This window comes from Epinephelus moara, chromosome 7 (genome assembly GCF_006386435.1).
Source record: "Epinephelus moara isolate mb chromosome 7, YSFRI_EMoa_1.0, whole genome shotgun sequence".
Classification (NCBI taxonomy): Eukaryota; Metazoa; Chordata; class Actinopteri; order Perciformes; family Serranidae; genus Epinephelus; species Epinephelus moara.
The window spans coordinates 28,108,363-28,130,317 of record NC_065512.1 but is presented as its reverse complement, the minus strand read 5'-3'; the positions used below and the strand labels follow the sequence as shown (position 1 = coordinate 28,130,317).

The 21,955-nt window shown below is 45.0% G+C and overlaps 1 protein-coding gene across 1 annotated transcript in view; it reads right to left on the bottom strand.

Moving 5' to 3' along the window:
- thsd7ba (thrombospondin, type I, domain containing 7Ba) overlaps positions 1-21,955 on the bottom strand; it is a 243,726-nt gene that overhangs the window by 175,559 nt on the left and 46,212 nt on the right. The window contains exons 2-3 of the mRNA XM_050049373.1: positions 15,441-15,777; positions 9,302-9,478 (exon numbers count right to left, since the gene is read on the bottom strand). Coding sequence (XP_049905330.1) covers positions 9,302-9,461 — 160 coding nt within the window. The 5' untranslated portion in view covers positions 9,462-9,478; positions 15,441-15,777. The remainder of the gene's footprint in view (positions 1-9,301; positions 9,479-15,440; positions 15,778-21,955) is intronic.

The window sequence follows — 21,955 nt, the reverse complement described above, 5'->3', positions numbered from 1 at the left end:
GCTGTTTCCACAAAAATTTAAGGGTATCAGGCGCACTTTTATAAACCCGGTAGGGGACTCCATTAGGCCCAGGGGCCGAAGAAGCCTTTGCACGCCTGACCACCTCCTGAACTTCCTTCCACCTAGGTGGTCTGACATCCATCTCATGCTCTATCCCTTCTAATGGAGGGATATTGGGTGGAAAACCTACTATCCTATTCTTCTCTAAATCTGAATATGTATTTCTCAAATATTCTTCAACCTCTTGCCTTTCTGCTTTGAGCTGCCCTCCCTTTTCCTGGCTGAACAATCCTTTAACAAACTTAAAAGGGTCCCTGAAAAACCTGTCCTTACATGTTCCTTCTTCCTCCTCTTTTTCCTGAGATGCTCTGCCCTTCTAAGAACTGCTAGCCTGCTTCTCAACTCCTCTTGCAACACCTTAATTCCCTCCCTTTCTTCTTCTGTAGCCTTTCTCCACACCTTTCTTAACTGTCTCCTTTCCTTGACTAGCTCCTCTATTTCTCTTTTCCGCCTAGATTTACTTGACTGTACCCTCTCACTCCTCTTTCTCTCATGCAACCCAAACCTCTCTACACCATATGAGTAAATTATATCTCCCATCTTTTCTAACCTTTCTATTGCATTTCCTCTAAGCCTACTTAAGATTACTGACAAATCTCTATTAACTATCTCGCATTCTTTACTGTCATTTGCCCTAGGCCATCTAACTCTAACCTTTTGCTCCATGGTTCTCTCTCTGACTGGCACACTGGCCTCATTGTCACCTGCATCCTCTCTTACTACCCCCTCCTCCTCCTCCTCCTCCTCAGTGGCAGCGTTACTGATATCCTGCGAACTGTGGTTTTCTACCTGCCGCTGGACTTCAACCAACTGACTCGACTGACTTCTTAGGAAGTAATGATCAATGCGGCTACTCTGCCCTTTCTTTGCCACACACTTCTTCTTTCCCTGATGAGTTCTGAGGCCTTTTACTGATGTTACTTTCTGCCAGCCACAAGGACAAACCTTAAGCATCTTGTTCTCAACTGTGCTACTTTTATCCTTTACAGATGCGCTCACCTTGCCCTGAGTGCTGCTAATTCTAGCCCTGGTGGATAGGTCCGTGCCCCTATCCTTCACTGAGTCACAGATCCAATGCGTAGTCGTGTCCGTTCCAATGTCTGTTACCGTGTGATCCACCTGTGAGTCATCTTCCACCCCTGCTCTCGCTGACTCTTGGGGTATTTTTCCTATGATGGCTGTAGCTAATTTTGGTTGTAGTAAGGCTGCTAGGCCTCACCACTGCTACCATGGGTTGCTAGCCCATGCCAGCACCTTTGGGGTCTACTCCCTCCTGTCAGCTGTCTTTCCAAGCGGTCACATGGTCTTTCCCTTGTTGTCAGCTGCCCTATTCACAGCAGTCACTAGCTGGGCTAGTTCTGAGAATAATATGAGCGAGGTGTCTCGCTATGGGATGGAGCCTCCTGCAGCCCTGATAGAAGCATTTATCTCAATCCGCCAATCTTGATTGGCCGGTGAAAGGTGTTCATCCGCGCCGCACCCAGTAGTCCCACCTACTATATATAGTGTGCGCTGTTAATGCTCCCTCAATTCAATAAGCAAACCTCTTCTCAACACCCAGCAAGAAGGGTCGTCTGGCGAGACACCTTGCTCATATTATTCTAAGAACTGCGGTTATGTTAGATAACCAAACATTCTTCTTCATAATATTCACTCGGTGCCTCGCTATGGGATATGGTAGCTCCCGTATTGCCAGACAGCTTATCGAACAAGTACTGGCCAGTGGGGAGGGTCCCTGGGTTCCAGTTAGGACTCCAGGACCGTGCTAGCCACGCACGGCCCTGACACATCCAGCATATAGAACCGAACAAAAGTCAGAGGCGAGGACCAACTCGCTGCTGAACAAATGTCCTGAACAGACACTCCCCTGAATAAAGCCCAGGATGCGGCCATCCCGCGGGTAGAGTGCACACGCAAACCCGCCGGCGGCTGCAGACCCCTGCTCGTATATGCCAAAGCTATAGCCTCCACCACCCAGTAGACGAGGCGCTGCTTTGTGACTGGCTGTCCCTTTCGGGGTTCAGCCCAGGAGACAAAGAGCTGATCGCTCCTCCTGATGCTCTGTGTCCTGTCCATATAAGAGCGCACAGCTCAAACCGGACACAGCATGTGCGCTTGCTGCTCACCGGGAGAAGCGGTGAATGCTGCGAGCTCAATCGGGGAACATGAACCCACCACCTTAGGTACAAAGACCGGGTTGGGCTTCAGAACCATGCGTGTATTCCCCGGGGCGAACTGAGCGCACACAGGGTGCACAGAGAGCGCATGGATGTCACTCACTCGCTTTGCAGAGGAGAGAGCTAGTAACAGCACTGTCTTAAGGGACAGGTGTTTAAGACTCGCTCCCAGCAATGGCTCAAATGGGGGGCCTTTAAGCCCCTCCAGAACCACCGCTAAATTCCACGGAGGCATCAGTGGTCTGGAGACAGGGAGCAGCCTGCGCGCGCCCCTCATAAACCGGCACACCAAAGGGTGTTGGCCGGCTGTTTTGTCCCCAAATCCTATATGGCAAGCCGCTATAGCTGCCAGATAAACCTTAACCTGGAAAAGGCTTTTCCTTTATCAATCAGGTCCTGTAAAAACAACAGTATCGCTGGCACAGAACACTGAAAGGGGATGTGGCCCCGTTCGAGACACCACCGCTCAAACACTCCCCACTTAGAGTCGTACAGAGACCTAGTGGAGGGAGCCCTGGCGTTTTGGATAGTGTTAACCACACTCTGAGGGAGCCCAGCAGTGGTCAAATTGAGCCACTCACGGGCCAGGCCCACAGTTGCAGTCGCTCCAGGTGCGGGTGGAACCCGTGGTGGCCTGAGAGGAACGGGAGGAAGTGTTTCAGGGACAGAAACACAGCCAAGAGCTCGAGAAAGTTTATGTGAAGACGTTGGAGAGCCTGGCTCCAGCGTCCTCTCACAGACCTGCCCTTGTAAATGCCACCCCAGCCGGATAGGCTGGCATCCGTGGTGACCACTTTCCTGGACGAGACAGTACCCATGGACACCCCCTGAGTCAGAAAAGACAGGGCCCGCCAGTGGCGCAGAGCCGTCACGCAATCCGCCGTGACCATTATCCTCCGTGCCATGACGCACAGGATTCAGCCTGAGTGAAGTGACCCAGCGCTGAAATTCCCGCATGTGAAGGCAGCCAAGATGGATCACAAGGATGGCTGAAGCCATCAGACCCAGCAGCCGAAGACACAAACTGAACTGGACGGACTTGTGTCGACAGAAGTGCGAGAGGCAAGCTTTGAATGTTTTCTCTCTCTCCTCCGAGAGGCGAGCTATGAATGGCACGGAGCGCAGGGATAATCCCAGAATGGATATCTCCTGTGTCGGAGAGAGTTGGCTCTTCTCCGTATTCATCACAAAGCCCAAATCTATTAGGTGTTTCATGACAATGTGCGTGTGAACCCTGGCCTCCTGTTCTGACTGCGCCAACAGGAGCCAGTCATCCACATACGTGGCCAGCCGGATGCCCCGAGGTCTGAGTGGGGCAACAGCGGCCTCTGTGCACCGTATGAAAACCCTCGGACTGAGAGACAGGCCGAATGGGAGAACACGGTATTCGTAGCACACCCCCTGAAAGGTGAATGGGAGATATTGTCTGTGAGGGGGGTAAATGGGAATGTGGAAATACGCATCTTTCAGCTCCACAGACTAAAACCAATCATTCGGTCTTACTAGACGCAGCAGTGCTGCATGTGTCAGCATCCTGAATTTGTATTTCCGCAGAAATTTGTTCACAGCCCGCAGGTCCAGAATAGGGCGGATTCCTCTCCCCCCTGTTTGAGAGAAAGCAGAGAAACATTTTCCAGCTCCTGCTCTATCACAGGAGGTCCCAACAGTGGTGCTGTGGCGCCCTCTTGCGATAGAGCGGGGAAATAACCCCCGAGCTGTACTGCGCATGCACGAAAGGGCATCGCAGGAACAGCGGGGCCTGTCACTCCGCTCCCCGGGAATGGTGATGCCCATCCCGGGGGTAGAGCCGCAGAGGACTCGGTGGCCATACTGCTTATAGACAGGGTATTTTCGTTTGTTTTGGCTTTTTTTTGTTATCTGCACCCTCGGCTCGTGGCCTGGCTGTGACAGATTTTATTTTATTTTCATACTTTTGGGAACATGTGTATATGTGTGTGCTTGTGGACATGTGGCTCAGGGCGCAACAGCGCAAACCTCCAAGGCGATGTCTCTCCTCTCGCGGACCGGCTCTGGAGTGGGCAGCGGCGGCGTGGGATGCACACGAACAAGCCAAAACGGTGGGCCTGCGTAACGGGGAATGGCAGGATGCTCCACCCGGAGAGAGGACGGCTGTCAGGCCGCTCTCTTTTTCTTCCTTGCCTGGGGGACCGAGGCCGCGGTGGTCGGGGGCGGCGGTGGCGGGACTGCGGTCGGGGCGGGAGACTTTCTGTGCCAGCCGGTTCTGGGCTCCTTCCTCAGTGGGAGGGGTGGGCCGGGCTGTTGCGGCCGCTTCAGGATCTTGAAATGCTGGGAAGCAGCTTGAGCAAACGATTTGCACTGCACTGGAGGAGAAGGCGTGGGTGCTTTGTGGGGGAGACAAAGTTTCAGGGCTTCGTTGTCATTCTTTTTTGCCTCACATCTCTGCTGCATCATGGCCAATGCAGAGCCAAAGATACCCTCCAGGACAATTGGCATATCCAGTATGTCATCCCGCTCCCTGTCACTCAAGTTAGCGAGGCTGAGCCATCTCACTCGCTCCTGAATGACGAGGGTTGCCATCACCTTGCCCGTGGCCTGGACTGAGACGCGCTGGATGCGGAGGGATAAATCAGCGATGACCCCCATTTCCTCCCACACGTCGGGGTCCTGCTCGTCAGCGGACGCCCCAAACAGCTCTGCCTGGTAGGCAGTGAGGATGGAGAGAGCGCTGAGAGCTCTGGCCGAGAGCTATCCATCCATGGGCTTCCATTGCCTCGCAGTCGAGGGATGTTGCGCCCAGGCTGTTGCTGTACGGGCAGTTACTCCAAGTTTTGGACAGCTTGGCCAGCAACTCGGGGAAGACAGGGAGAAGCTGTTTCACCGCACTACGGGCCAGGGGGAGCCGCTTGCCTTCATAGCGGGACTGGGTGGGCTCCACTACTGCAAACGGCCAGGGTACCTCCAGCTTCTCTGCCGCACGTTTACACATGTCGAGCAGGTCCACATGGAGGGAGGGAGCTGGAGAGCTCACCCCGCTTTCCTCCCTGTTGGAAGTGGGCAGCTTTGGCTTTTCAGCCGGGCCTGGAGTCACGAAGATGTCGTCTTCCTCCTCGTCCTCTGATATGAGGAACGAGGTGTCATCGCCATCCGCCGTGATGCCAATCTCCAGCATGTCTTCCTCGGGAAACGGGGGAGCTCGGAGCTGCTCGCACTGGGCGTCCCAGTCGTAGCCATGTCCTCGTCTTCCTCCGCGGCTGCGCCTTGGTCAGCGGTGGGGACAAACGGGTCACGGCCCGTGAGGCTAACTTGGCGGGCTAGCCTGCGTCTGAGGCTCTTGACTGTGGACACTTTGCAGTGTCCACAGGACCCGGGAATCTCAAGGGCTAACCTGGCGTGGTCAACCCCAAGGCAGGTACTGCACACCGGGTGGGCATCCTTCCCCGAGATTTTATTCCCACAGCAACAGAGCCGAAAATTTCCTCTGGTGGGATCTTTAGCGGTCTCCATCTTGCCAACAAGCTGGAGTGCTAACGGAGAAAATGGCCGTGGCTAGCTGGTGTCCTAGCATGGGGTCGAAAGGAGTAGCTGGTATGCTAGCTTAGCTCGACCGACTCGAGCATCCGTGGTGGGGAGCCGAGGGGAATTCCGCCGTGGAGGGGCTGGAAGAAAAAATACTCACCGGTCCGGTCTGGTGTGAACAGACAAGGCAGAAGCCAGAGCATGACACTAGCGTCCGGCGACAGAAGCTAGCAAAGATCCGTCTGGTGAACAGTTAAGCCAGTGAAAGCTCCGACGTGAGATAAGCTCTCAGGTGAGAAGAGTTTTTGAATTGAGGGAGCATTATCCGCGCACACTATATACAGTAGGTGGGACTACTGGGTGCGGCGCGGATGAACACCTTTCACCGGCCAATCAAGATTGGCAGATTGAGATAAATGCTTCTATCAGGGCTGCAGGAGGCTGCATCCCATGGCGAGACACAGAGTGAATATTATGAAGAAGAACATAATATTTGTGACTAAAAAAATAAATCATATTGTCTTGAGATGTGAGAGGGGGTCAGACTTTAGTATTTAAAAAGCCTTTTACAAGTCTTTGTGAGTATGGTAGGTGTAATACAACACGCTTTATCGTAGTTTCCGTTGTTAAATTTCACATCAAAGCACTATGATACCGATTGTAATGGACTCTCAGTTTTCCCCAGAGTCAAACAGTCATCTGGAGGTGGATATATTCAGAGGTGAGGCATGTTAAGTTAAAGATTCTTTCTTGTCTCCAAAGTGGTTTTCATTCCAGTTAAGCAACAACTCATAAGCCATCTTAGCACTGCAAGGATGTCAAATCCTCACTCTTGGTGTCCCGGTTACATCCCTTTTGAACATACGCTCTTTCAAGTGAAATTAATCAATCTCTTTATCACTTGGGCAGTGTCATTACCCAACCGCAGAGTGAGAAATGAAAGTGCTAATCGCACAGCAAGTGGGGCGTTTGTGTGGGAAGGCCAAGTTTTCCTCCTCAAGCTGCTTTGGAAATGCATTTTCAATTGAATTTGTTAAGCGAGTGAAGGATGAATTGTGAGATTACCTCAAATTCTCCGTATAAGAGAGTGATGTATGACATCAGCTTTCAATACAGTTATCCAAGCACGATTCTCTCACAAATATGATAGATGCTTCAATATAAAATATTGAAATAGTAACATATAGAAACACTTAAAAAACTAATATATTTAGAGTCGACATTTACAGAATAATACATGTACTCTATGCAGCACGCTGTTCACTGAAACCATGTCAACCAGACATTACCAAGGCCATAAATCCTTAGCAGAACAGGGCATGATTATTTACTGTGCACCGATGTCTCATTAACCATGTCATGTTACTACAGCATGCACATCATTATGGTAGCAATCCAAGACCTGCTTGTCACCACAGGGCTGGGGATGGATAGTCCGTCAGAAAGAAGGTATTATTATGCTAACTGCCCGGGAATAAGGACCCTCTGGCTTGATGATGTCCAATAGCAGCCTGAGGTTTATGCTTCCCAACAATGTGTGTCAGAAAAAGGAGGATTACTTTCCCCTGCAGGACTGGTCGCACTGAAAATAAATGTAGTTGTACAGTATTTTTCCCCTATAATGAGAAGTAGTAATGACTGTCTGATTCTGCTGTGTGTACACAGTCTCTATCTCTGGCGTGTGCATAGGTGTGTGTATGTGTGCCTGTGTGTGCATGCATGCGTGTGTGTTTATGCCCACAAATGCAGCATATGCAACTGTACTGTACTGCATGAACCTTAACGGGTTCACAGAGGTCTGTCTTGTTAAATCCTTACACTTGAATGGTAAAAAAAAGAAATGTATTTTTATAGAACACCACTGGAGCAACCTTGGCAAATGCTAGCAGCTAAGTAAGGGATAATGCACAGCGAGGAGCGGGTCATTAGGTGTTTTTGGACCAGAGGAACTTTTTCATAGTTCTGAGAACATAGTTTTAAGAATCCCTCTATTTATTGTGCCCGTAGCGCAAGAACTAGGACGCTGTTTTTTAAGCTCCTGTCTCAGATTAGGTTCTCTCCCAACAGAACAGTGACATTGACTGATGTAAGCGTACCTTGATTGGTCTAACAAATGAGCCAATGCAGCACCGGCGGCCGCCATTTTTTAAACCCGTGAGACATGTTAACAACAGACAACACAAATGACAAACAGCTTGCCAAAAAAACCCAAAAAAAACACCATTCCTATTGGCGGTGCCAATGCAAACAGAAAAAAGCTCTTGACGGTAGTGTGTGCAGGAGCTTCCCCTTGGGCAGTTCCTCTCAGGGAGTCTCCAAAACTGTTTGGTCCAAAAAAGCCTACTATTGCGGATGCTGAATCACTCGCTAGCGTGGGCATGGGAAGGTGGGTTGCTGAGGGTGCTGCAGCACCCCGTACTGACATGGGTCAGAACAACATAGTCTGTAAATCAGTTGGCTATTTTTATTTTAATTCATGGGATACCTGAACATTTTTTAAAATTCTGAACAGCATATGAAGAGCTGCTTCTCAGGAGATATATCAAAAATGTTTAAAACGTGCAAATTTAATTAATTCCTCCAATCTGATGTGACAATGTCATTACATCAGGTCAAAGTGCAAGGGTTGGGGTCAGAAACTTGGGGAGAGATTTGCAGTAGGGGGGAGCTAATCAAGAGTATGGACAGGCTGATCAAGCAGAGAAAGACCAGAAAATTGCTTTTTAGAGCCATAAAATACCTTGGATGCCAGGGACTTCCACTGCGCGGGCACAACCATCGGGATGTAGCTTTATAGCGGCTAATGGTGAAGTGGCAGACGGGCAGACGTAACTTTATGAACAGCCCAGGGGACATGAGTGGCCTAAGCAAACAGAAAACTGGATGTCTGCCACCATTCAAAAGACCATCTTAGATTTTTTTGTCACATGCAGACCAGAGAGAAACGAGTTAACTTGTGGTTATGTTTAAGCACCAAAAACACTTGGTTATGGTTAGAAAAAGATCTAATTTTGGCTTTCAAAATCCTCTTTCGGTGGCACAATCACAGCTTGAAATGCTGCCGATGTCTCTCTAAAAAACACCAAGTTTTGTCATTTGTCTGGTCTCAAACAGTTGTTTGTAGTGAGGTATAACTGGCTGAAGCGTGTGCACATACATAGTCATGCATGCACATTTATGGCAGCACCTCTCAGCAAAAATATGTTCCTGTGGGCACGTCCTATAAGGGTTTATTTTGTAATAATGACCCGCTCACTGTACATTATCTCATTTATAACATGGCTGCCTGAAGTAATCAATAATTTGCCACAGTAATTAAATTAAAAATGTTTTATTGATTTTAAAATGATTTTATGGCTCCTGTTAAGGGACTCTGGTGAAAAATGTGTCCATAGCAATGGTCTGCTATTGAGAAAAGCCGACCATAATGCTGTAATTGACCAATTAGAAATAAGTATTCAGCAAAGCCGTGTAATAAGTGTAGTTGTATATCTTAGTGTGTGGATTTATAAGTAACCACATCCAGTGATTCACATGTTCAGAGAGAAAAAGAAGAAGAATTTTACCTGCTTTCCAAGAGAAGTGATGGTCCTTAGGAAACACAATGTCTGACTGGACTGAAAAGGAAAAGAGACACAAGAGGAGGAAGAGGCTGAGGTAGTTCCCAGCTCGCTGTGTCCAGGCAATGACCCCAAAGTCATCTTTTAGAGTCATAGTCCAGCCCATTGCTTCCTCTCTTACTCCTGCGGGAAGAACATGAAATTCATCAGTAAGTCACTCATAAAAATGGAGAGAGACCTGGGCCAGAGAAACCAGAGGAAGAGGCTGTGTGTACACTCTTTAAAAATGGGGAAAGTGGAGAAGGTGTCAGACACTCTGAGGCTGCTGTGTAGAAAATGTCCCACTGAAACCTCCAGCCCAGAAACATGACTTTCACTGTCACCTTCCAAAGTGTATAACACTCTCTCACACATGAATCACAGTGTGTCTTTTTTATTTATTTATTTCTAATCCAGCATATGAGTGTGATATCATGCCTGCTTCTCCTCCCACATAGACCAAAAATAATTAGTCAGAGAGGCTTGAGCATCTCAGCCTCCCGAGGTAGAAGTGGACACATGTATTGAAGGAGAGGGAGACTTTAAGCTTGGAGTAATACAGGGTATTAGTACCTTTTTATTGCAGCTCATTTATTCCTATCTCCTGCTACTGTGATTCATGTCCTAGGAGTGGTGGGGATTAGTCCTGGATTCACTGGGTCTCTAATTGTGTTGCACCAACAGCAAAATTAATGAATATGGATTTGAATCTGTAACACCTGACGCTTTGAGAGACTGATGTTACGGTGCTCATGACTGTGGTGATTCATTTTCCGGAAACAAATTTCACTGCACTTACACTGGGGTATTGTGAGATTTGTTATTATTGGTTTATCATCCCACAGAGCACTCCCTGCAGTTTCTTGTCATTCTGCAATCATGAACTCCACATACAATCGAAAAGCCAATTTGATTCACAGGAAAACTACTAACTGTAACACATAATTTGGCATAAAATTGAATACAACTGCATTAATTGTGCAACACAGAGGGTTGTTTAATACAAGAGAATAATAATAAGGGATTGAAGTAGTTAATCAAGTAAATGCATACTGAGAAATACAATGATATTCACAAGTTGGTATCAGTGATAAACTGGTCAGACGATTAATTTATCAAGTTTATTTTGAGATTTAGAGTTTTAAAGGTGCTATGTGTAGAATTTATCATATCTGGCAATGGGGAAATCTCCTCCCATGTGCCAAGCTTGAACTCCCTGTTAGGATCCTTTCAGTCGAATTATCCTCCGCAGTCTCCTCCTCTCCAAAACAGACACATTCTCACTACAACCTCATCACATATCAACGTTTATCAACCTCGTTTACAGTTTGGCTTTACAGTCTTACGGGAAGCGAACGCCGGCCTCCTGAGTGAAGTTCGGTGGTTGTTGGACCCATCCACCGCCCCTCCCACCCATCCCACTCAGACTTTTTGCCCCCTTAACTAGAGTTGCTGTCCCACCGCGTTTCGACCTGACGCCGCCGGACCGGCCTCATATCATGCCGACGTGCAAAGAAGGCCTTTTTAGTTGGTGTCTGACGCCAGAAGTCACTGCCCGAGACCCAACATTCAACAACATCGGAGTGAGACTGGGTTGCCAAAACAGATACAGTGATTTAAACGGGTAAAAACACTAAATAAAGCAGTTTCATGTTAAGAATCAGTGGTTTTTTTCGATACTGTTCAACTTGTTGTGGAGGGGTTGCTTACTACAGTGGCTTATGCAAAAACACAAAAACATGAATGGCCTTCTCTAGAGCCAGTGTTTGGTTTGTCTGTTTTGGGCTACTCTAGAAATATAGCTGATTCTGTGGACGAGGATGTGCTTCCTATGTAGATATAAATGGCTCACTCTAAGGTAATGAAAACATGACAATTTTTATTTTTAGGTGATTATAAAATAAAAAAAACATTATATTTTATCCCAGCTCTGCCAGTATATCCCCCTAAATCCTACACACTGGACCCTAAAGTCAAATGTAACTGTCATCAAAATACTAAATTTAATTTTAAAGTGTATCACAACAAAAAAGAAAATCTGTTTTAATTTCATTTTTTTTTCAATGTTTCAGATCTCCACAACACACTGGGTTTACATTTTGCCTCGATAACTGAGAATCATAGAGAGTATTTGATGGTAGATTAACTACTGAGAGGCAGCGGGCATTGGAGATTTAAGATTATTTACACATGGCGTGTCTGTGAAAGCGCTGGGTGCTTGATTATTTTTTGCTTGATTTCATTCAGGAAAATTAGATTTTGACTTTTTCTGCTTTAGCTGTGCTTTGGTGGGGGTGAAATTTGTTTAATGAGAAAGAATTGCTGGGTGGAGATGGCCCGGTGCCCAGAGGTGGGCTGCCAGATGCCCAGTCATTTTTTTGATGGACTGTCCAATTTTCCTCCAGGGCTGATGTGTTTATTCTATGGTGTGGAGTGTTTTGGTCTCTTTGTGTCAGAGGGGCTTTCAAACCTGAATTCAGGGTTTGGCATTTCAACATTCACCTCTTTTCTTTTGTATCTGTCCTCAATAGCAATCTGTAGATCTGAAGCTTCGGTTTCACACATACAATACAGGCATATGCTGTATGTGGCACATCACTTGAATTCTGTCAGCTCACAGAAAAGTGAAAGGGTTAATTGCTCTCTCTGATATAAAGAACTCATCCACTTTAAATAGCATTTTTTTTGTTTTGTTTTATTAAAAACTGCCTTTGTTTTACATTTTTTTGGTAGCCAGAGAATTTATTATGTTTGGATGAATGAGCAGAGTAGTCTGGCACTTACACAGCCATATGCCAATTAGACACCTCTGGTTGCTGATTACTAGCCAACTTCTCAGGCTGCGCTGCTCTGGAAGAAATACCTGACTGCACCCAGATTACATCCTCCCTCCAGCCAGTCTAATTTAACTATTCATGGGGCAGGCATCGCTCTCCATAGACTGACAGAACATGTCACAACTGATTGGAAAACATGCTCTTGAACAAAAAAAAACAAGCAATGAAAAAAAGCATGACCCCAAGGCATCCTAGTATTGTTTTTCAAAGACTGACATGTAAGATTACCATAGTGTTAGATATGGTTTGCAAAATAAAAAGGACCAGCTGCTTGTCTTAAAGCCTGTCGGTTTAAACTATAAGTGGCAACTGCGTTCATACAGCTCATCCAGTCTATAGCAGGGGAATGCAGGCTATCCTGAAAATCTTAAAAAAGAAAAGCTCTTAAGCTGCTAAATATCTGGGTCAAAGAAATCATGCCAGGCTCTCAGTGGTCACAGAAAACCTGGCAAACAGCAGCGTGGCTCAGATGCTGCTGTGCATCCTATTAGATACTGCGCGATCTGATGGAATGCAATCTGCTTCTGTGTCTCCTGTGTTCCTTGCTTGGGTCTCACTCACTCGATTCAGAGAGTAAGGACCCTGCAGCTACCATAAGGGAACAGATGAGCAACACTTCACAGCCTCCTCTTTCACAGGTGGTCACAATAATTAATGTTTGATTAGATCTTTCCAAATGAATGGCAAAAGCTAATTTGATATGCCAAGGCTCTGAACAATCACCATGCGATTCTCCAGCCTCTCTTTAAATAAGCCAAGCAGCCAGTTCTGCCTGGAGTGGAAACAAAGGCATTTGATCCCAGTACGTTTTCCAGAGATGCCAACCTCTTCCCTGGATTTTCACATAATTATATGGCCAACCAGCTCATTCTCTCTTCACATTCTCAGCCCGTGTCCCTGTGCTCTTCTTTGTGTGCTGCATCCAGTATATTCAGGTTAACGCAGCTGCAAATATTTTCTTCACGTTTTGGTGCATGTAATTGTTTTTGATTGGGTTTGGCAATGTAAAGACAGAAATCCTTTCTCGCCCAAACACGCTGATTTTTGCAGATGTTTCCACTGGCAGGAATGACCATGACAGCATTGAAACAATCAGAACGGCAATGTGCAGAGTTTCTTGTATTCCTTTGATCACAGGCTTGTGGGTGCACATGCATTCATCTGTCACTGTATGGACTGATATTTGAGAGTACTGCTGTCCATCTCCATTTTATTCCTCAATTTTTCCGACATGGTTTCAGTTATTCTATTCAGAACTCTAACAAAGACGACTTCCAAATTGTCTTGGCTGAACAGATGATGACAGCCCTGAGACATACTGTGTATTTGCCAACCTCCAAAAAGGTTTTGCCTCTTTGGACTTTTGATCATGACTGTACAATATACTGGGCACTGCTGATTGAAAAGGAGTTGAAAGCAAGCTAAAATGGACTGATCAGTCCAGTATCCTGGGAATTACATCCATACTAGATGAATCTGCACCTCCCTATTTACATCCAATGCCAACAATCATTGCCAAAGCAGGAAGTGGTGGGCCCTTGGCGAGGTGAACTGTAGGGTTGTGGAGGTTGGGGCGGTGGATGGGTGTGTAGCAGGTTCGCCATTTATGCAGGAGATTGGATTCTTTGGCCCATCATAAACCTGCAATGTACCCCTACCCATACTGTGGCTTGATTTTCATGTATTTACCATAATAACAAACCCTCCCCAGCCGTAACCATACTATAGTTGTGATGCAAATGTAAAAGCATAAAGCGTAACATCAGACATGAGGAAACACAAACTGTCATTACATGTCATCCAGGGATTTGTTGATTTGCCCCAAATCAATGTTCTTGTCTGAGGACAGGGTTCGAATGTATTTGGCTTTAGTCATCAAAAGACTTGACATTTCAATCTCGTTTTGTGTAAGTGAAAATTATATGTATTCTAAGTATTTTGAGGCTACAGCTGTTGCCATATTTGTTGCTTACAATTGCCACAGTTACAGGTGTCATTCTCATCTATCACACAGTTTTGTGGTAAGGGCCTGTGTATTCGTTCACACACACAGTGTACATGTCACTCTGCTCATAATAAAGCAGACTTACTCTCTTCTGTAAACCCAGAAATAATTTCCAAAATATGTCTGTTTTGAGCTAGAATTATCACCTAGAATTACCGCAGCTACCTGTGCTCTTCAGCAAATCATTCAGACGTGGATTCACTCACTTGTTTACTAAAATATTATTCATTGTCTGGGTTTAGGTTGAGAGGAGAAGCTAAAATGTTGGATAAGAGTGATGTCTCTTTTGTTGACCATCAACATTAATCCTGAAACATACTCATTCCTTCTGATAGCAGCACAAAAGTTAGCCACTTGAGAGTATTGTTCACAATATACCCACAGCAGTTGATAACGTTTCATTAGCTTACCTATTAATAGGTTTCAGCGTGCTGCCTGAATGTTTTTGAATTAATTCCCCAGCTGTTTTATTGCTTCTTCTTGTCTAATTCTCAGCTGACAGTACATGAATTTAGTCCATAAATCTGTTTGACCCAAAAACTGATAACATCCAATAACATTACTAACAGAAACAATATGCTACTGAATGCAAGATGCTTCTTATTAATGGTAGTGCAGGTCAAGCAGCTAAATCAGCTTCCTAACAAGAGATATCATGGGTGGCAGAGAACACTGTTACTGATCAGGACCCTGAGGCTACAGCATGTGATTCTACACATACATGCAGGGTGTTGCATAACACTTCACATTAAATTGTCAAGTACTGAACTGTATGGTGATCAGGAAAGCCAACGTGATCACATAGGACCCTCCTCATCCCCTCCATCACTCCTTTCACTTACTGCCATCAGGCAGACGGTGCAAAGTCCCATTGGACTGGATAAACATCTACAAGAAGTCCTTCATTCCCTCTGCAATACCCACCCTGAACAATCTAAAACAGACATTGCACATTAACCTGCTTTTATCGGTTGCTGTTTAAACAGTCCCTTTAAATGTACCATCCATCCATCCACTTACCCAGTGGGATACTTAGCTCATTTGTCCATTGTCTTTGTTTGTTTAGTTTGACACCTTTTAAGTCATGACAGAAATGTTGACAACAAACTATTTTTTTTATCGTTTACCTTGACAAAATTACTGGGACAAATATGATCAAGCAATGTATCTGCACCCTGAAATGATCAAGTCTCCTCAAAGTCAGCTCCCCAACTCCAAGCACATATAAATACACAGTACATGACACAGCATGATTAGTAAGTACCTGAGTCAGATGACTGCCAGTCATCCCTTTGGGTGATCTGGTTGGTGCAGTGGCAGATGCTCTTTACTAGTCCTTCCACAGAAGACAGGAGCAGGGCAGAGGAGGCCTCCAAAGACGTTAAGTCTGACAGGGACGGTAAATCAGCTGTGCCAGGCCTTCCGCCTGAAGCATCATGCAGTGGATTAATCCTGTGTGAATCAATGTGCAGAGGGCTGGGACTGTGTCACACCTCCAGCAGCACTGAGTGGTATTAACTCCCTGGCGCTGGCTCTGTCAAGTACCCACCCACTGATGTTCCCACCAGGGTTGGCACAAGAGTCAGCCTGGGCTACAGGGTCTGAGGAAGAGGAAGACAAAAGAGAGAAGAAAAGACGCTGATACAAACATCTGATACCACAGCCTGAGAGTAAAATGTGACACTGCACGCAATGACATTCTCAAGATTGTATTCCTTTCACATGATGCATTGTGGATAGCTATCTTGCATCATAGAGGTGTGCAAGAGATGCAGACAGCAAAAAGGAATGACTGACAATGTGTAGATGCGGAGAGGCTTCATAAAGATGCATGACCTGAAGGCAGCGTCCTCTCATGTTATACACATGAACAAATAATGGTCCAAAGGCATGATCTGTTTTCACATTCATTCTGTTTAGTCATTCTATTCATCCTAGCAGAGGGTCTCAGAGAAAGTTTCTGTGCATACAAAAAAATGATTATTACGTTTCCCATATTTGGGCTTCCTGCAGCTATGGGGGGCAGGGCGCCGTCACTTATGTATGGTATTAGCACAGGGTTGTTGTTTGTGAATGTTACATTAAACTGCAAGGCTTACGGTCATGATTTGTCACTGCCTGTGTCACATTATGACAGTAATATCGAGTGTGCAGTCCAAGGGTAGCAGCTTGGGTTTTTGCTTTCCTATGACATTCGATGATTACATGTCAACCTTCCAGCCAAGCCCGTTCTGAGAGCACATCCAGAGGAAACTCTGATTCTATTAACACCTCCTGCCCTTGTCTCCAACCCCTTCCCCACTGGCCCCACCTATAAGCTTCTCTCCCTTATTGACCTTCCTGGCCACGCTCCTGAATACCCTGGATCCCGGTGACCCAGACCTTATTTCCCAAGGCTTTTAAGTGCTTTGCCTTGCCATTCCATTGTGGCTCAAATGAGCTTGTCTCTGTAGCCGTACTTCTCCTCCCCTGGCTGGCTACTAACTAAATAAAAGCCAACAAATCGGATGGAGGAAAGGTGCTCCTGGTGGATGGAGCAAAATCAATTGCGAACATGCAGCTTCAAGTAGGAACGAGCAATTCATTTAGTCTTTACTCAATCTAAACTTTAGACTTCTATTATAGTCAGAGTGTCTGCTCTACCTCTTACTGTTTTCTCAGCTTTAGTGGATTTCTGTGTCTAGTTATAGTTGGCATTGCGGTAATTGTTGGTGTGAAAAAACATAGACAGCATTGAAGAAAACAGAATAACTAGTTTGAATAGAGGCTATTCAGGTTTTTGTAGCAATAAGATATCTGAACACGGTGAAACAGTGTGACTACTATAAAAAGCAATGCAATTTTTAGCCGCACAAGCCATAGAACTGTTGGCCTGTCGCTGGTCTGTCCACCAGTTGGTCTTGACTGAAATATCTCAATGATTATTGGATGGATTGCCATGAAATTTAGTACAGACATTCAGGCAGACTTGTGCATGAATGTGCGAACAGAGCGCACTTAATAGACATGCTCATATTTGAACTGAGTGCATCAGTTTGCAACTCACTAATGAGAGCGTTGTTAGCTTACTCTATAGTTACCGATGCATATTTTACAGCTCCCAGAAATCCCACACGATACCAGCATGGCTAGTGCTAATGGTAGTTCAGAAAACACGGCAACTACCAACACTGCTGAAGCCAGTTCATATTAATATTTGACGGCGTTTAATGAACAAATCCGTAGGGCTGCCTCCTAATTGTCGACCAAATGTTAGTTGACCAGAAAGGTCATTAGTAGCAAGATTTCATTGGTCGCTTCTTAGCAGAAAAAAAATAAAGATAAAACAAACGTGAGGTGCTTTCAGGAGCTGAGCCTTGTCAAAATAAATCAAAAGCTATATGACTGGATCATGTGGGAATTTATTTGAAAGGACAGACACAGGAAGAGTTACGTTACAAACCAGTCACAGCCGACAAATATCTTTGCCTTCTTCAGTAAATGTTCATACTGAAAAGTTGGTCATTTTAGTGCAGGGCTACCCAGATCTGTCCCACAGACGATAGGCCTACACACTTATAAAGAGCGCCTGGAAGAAGATCAGCTCTGCACTCAGGACTTCAGGTAAATAGGCTCTGATATTGTGCTTGTTTAGGTTGCATAGCAACCTCAGACACAACCTGCCGCCAAGCTCTTGAAAGCTGGCACAAAGTAGGCACAAGAGTAGCGTCCAATGCCCGACCTCACATTTTCCAGGTGGTTAAAGACGTGGCATCTTTACAGCCCCTGATTTACAGGGCTGGTACCTGCGGTTATTACATAGGCTAGTTAATAGCACGTCGGTCAGGAAATCCAAAGTGTGGGATCATTTTGAGAAGGTAAAGGACGAACCCATGGTGATATAACATTTGCCTATCATGCGTCGACTACAAACATGACATATCATCTGAAACATGTAAGTAGCTACTAGGGATGCACCGAAATGAAAATTTGTGGCCGAAGCCGAATAAAATTAAACGCCTGGCCGAATACCGAATGCCGTTGTTTAGTTTTTCATTCGTTTTTGCAGATGAACCTCTCCAGATTAGTGTTGTCACGGTACCATAATCGGGACCCACGGTACGATACCAGTTAAAGTATCACGGTTCTGAGTAGTATCACAATACCACAGCAAAAATGAGGCAGATGTGCCTTTTGTCATTTATAAAAAGATAAATCACTTTTCTATAGTACATCAATGATATTTCAATGGAATAAATTACTTATTGACTTATTCATACTTCATGATCATCAATAAGTGATTAACGTAGGTGGGATCGAAATAAAATAAATAAATAAAATAAAAATCAACCAGCCACCCTCCTCCCCTGACAAGTAAAGAACAGTCCCTTCATAAGTAAAGAACAGTCCCTAAAGTGAGGTTTGTGGACCGTTACCTGCCACAAAGAGAGAAATGTGAACGGCTTGTTTCTCCTCTAACACGTCACATACCTGTGTGCTGCCACGGCTCGGCTGTTCAGGTACTTTTGGGCAGTCATGACACCAACAAAGTCTTATTGGACCTGGAGCCGGGCTCCTCTGTCGCCGGTAAGACGTTATCTTGTGCCGCGGAGCAGTATGGCCGCCATATTTGACAGGAATACATTCCTGTCTGTGTCTGTGACCCCCGTTCAACCCACAACCAGCAGGATTCGCCTTTCGTTTCTGATGCTGGTTGAAATCTGTACTCGCACAGCGTGCTCCTGAATGATTTCTTTTGCTCGCACAAAACTATTTTTAGTCGCAACTGCCGACATTTTACTCCATCCGTCACCGCACGCTGTTTGATTGCGTCATCAAAACACACCGCTATTATTCGGCCTTGCTTTTCACTTATTCCACCGAATACTGAATGTGTGTTTTTTTGCAATATTCGGCCGAATATATTCGGTTACCGAATATTCGGTGCATCCCTAGTAGCTACATGCCCATTAGCCACTTAGCACAATCATTACTGCTTTGCCGACAGCGTCATCAACAGGCGGCTCACTCTGTGTGTGATGTGCACTTGTAGATAAAATACAGGCCTATATTAAGGATATGCACACTGTTGTATTTCAGTTTTAACAATGTTTCTTACACTATTCTTTCTCTGACCTTGAACATAACTATTGGATGACCAGGAAATGACCAGGAAAATTCTTAGTCAGGGGCAGCCCTACAAGTCAGCACAGATATCAATGGAAAAAACTCACATCCCTATGCTAATTGTACCCAGCGGCTCTGAAAAAACAAGTCCAAACGTCAGCCACATCACAAACAAATTAGAAACGACATACTAGGTTGAAGCATCTGACCAATCTTGAGAAATATATGTGAGTTAATGATGATCACAAGATTTCATCAAAGAAAAAAAAAGGATGAGAGCATGAAAATAAACCATTTTTAAAGTCCATTTTTTTGGGACTGAGAACTCAAAATTCAAATAGTAAAACTCCCATAGGTGTTTGATTAGACTGAGATCTGTTGACTGTGAAGGCCATAGCACATAGCTAGATTTTCACACTCAAACATTTCTTCTATGGATGGGGAAATTGTCATCCTGAAAGAGACCAGCCCCATCAGGATAGAACAACTTTGCATGAATTTCCCTTCTCTCAAAAGGGGCCGTTAATCAAATCAACACCTCTCTTAACAGTTCTGACAAACACTGAGCATACCCCCATGAAGATATAGCACTGTTGGGGTACTGTATTAAAATATATTACTGTTAGCTATGTGTGCCTTTGTTACATTAACTTATCCTACAATATCAACACAAAAATTAACACTGGGGCAGTATGTTCTCTACAGACCTGTCCTCTACAGATTTCTTTGCTCCACTCCACTCCAGAGTTCAGCCCAAAGACAGAGGTGTCCGCCAACCTCTGTTGTGACAACACTAGCCTCCAACCTCAACCTGCCTCATGCTTCATACCCTCCTTCAGGAGCTGGTTACTTCACCCAGCTTGGCACTATCCTCCAGTCCCACAGCCAAAAGCCCTCTTGACATGACTCCAAAGCTTTTCCTCTACATCACAGGCATTGGTTTTCTTTAATATCCATCCCAGAGAGTGCATTTAGCCATGTATCATGCTTTTGTGGTGTGTCTAGCCTGCCAGTGTTTCACCATCTCACTGCACATGTATTGTAGGTGTGAGACATTTCTTTTTTATTTTTAAAACTGTGCAAGTTTAAAAGTTGGAGGAATCTGCAAGTTGGGACAAAACAAACAGAAAAAATCTTAGCATTGCCCAGCTCAGATTTTTATGTTGAATAGATGCTAATATGACAACCTGTACAATCACTAAAAACAACCTGTATAAACACTGCCCGATGTGAAAGCTGAGATTTCCTCCAGAGCTGCCACCTGCATTGTTTTGGAAGATCAAAGACCAAAGTATCTTGCTGATATCAGCGTAGGACAGTTACATACAGTGTAATATTGTAACATATTATTGTGAAAATATTCTGCTCATGTGGGCGGATGTTGAACTTGATGATCCTCTGAACATTACCATCTGCCAAATTATTTCTATTTGCCTTCTTTTACAATTCATTGTTTACTTAAAAAAATGTGGAGCTTAGATCAGAATATGAACTCTCATTCATATCCAAATGTGTCAAAAACAATTCAGTTTTTCCATGAATAGGCTCAGGAGTATTCATAGACTCAAACCTTACCATACATCATAAAACACTTTCCACCTCAACAGACAAACTCAACTATGGTGCTTTGAAAATCACTAAAACACACCATTTATTTTGCAACCCTTCCAGACATTTTCCCAGACTGTAAAGACGTTGTATGTGGCTGGATTTGAAAGAGAGAGGTATCTCTGCACTGCCAACACCTCAAACAGTCTGGCAGTCCAGGCAGCTGCTGCTGCTGAAGCCAGGGTTGTGAACTCAATCAGCTGCATGTTTATCGTTGTGGCACGGAACATACTATGGCTCTTTCTGGCTGCCTCCTTGCGCTTAGGTGCTGTAGTTAAGCAAGCTGACAGGGTCACAGCATTGATAACAGCAGGAGAGAATTTTAACTCAGACGCGCCACCCAGCCACACCACACAAAGATCAGTTAACTGATATCTGCTCCTGTGTATCTTTTCCTCACAAAATTGGGGAATTGCTTTTAGTTTGGTTTTAATCTCTATATTGTGATGTTTTCTTTTTTCTTAGTTTCTGAACACTTGTATAAAAAAAAAATAGCCTCGGGTTGGATTGGAAATTGATTTCTTGAATAAGTTGGTCTGGAAGCACATGCCTCTTTAGAAGATTGTCGAATTACGGTGATTAATTACAAAGCAAATGTGATCAGACAGGGTAAATTTGAAAAAAGGCAAAAAATGTGGCACCAGGATGTTTAAATATGGACGAGCTGCAGTGAATCTCTTAATCAAATTAGTTACGTCAAATACTATTACCGAGAGGAAATCTTTCCTTCAGTACACTTAAGTGTATTTTTAATTTGACTCACAATCTGCAAATTCCTAAATCATCTCAATTACGGTATTTCTTGGCAAGTGATTAACATCTGATGAAACGAAAAAATGAAAGCAGGCAAAGCTGAAACCACCAGCTGTGGTAACATTCAAGCTCTTCCACTATGTTGCTCAAAACCAATGGTCTGATCCAGAATCGGCGCTCAGTGTGAGCAGTTGCAGCTTCATATGTATATCAAAACGATCCAGATAAAGTCAGAGACAGACGAGCATTTAAAAGGATAAACTGATGTACTTTAATGTTAACAGGCCCTGATGTTTCACGTAGAATAACCTC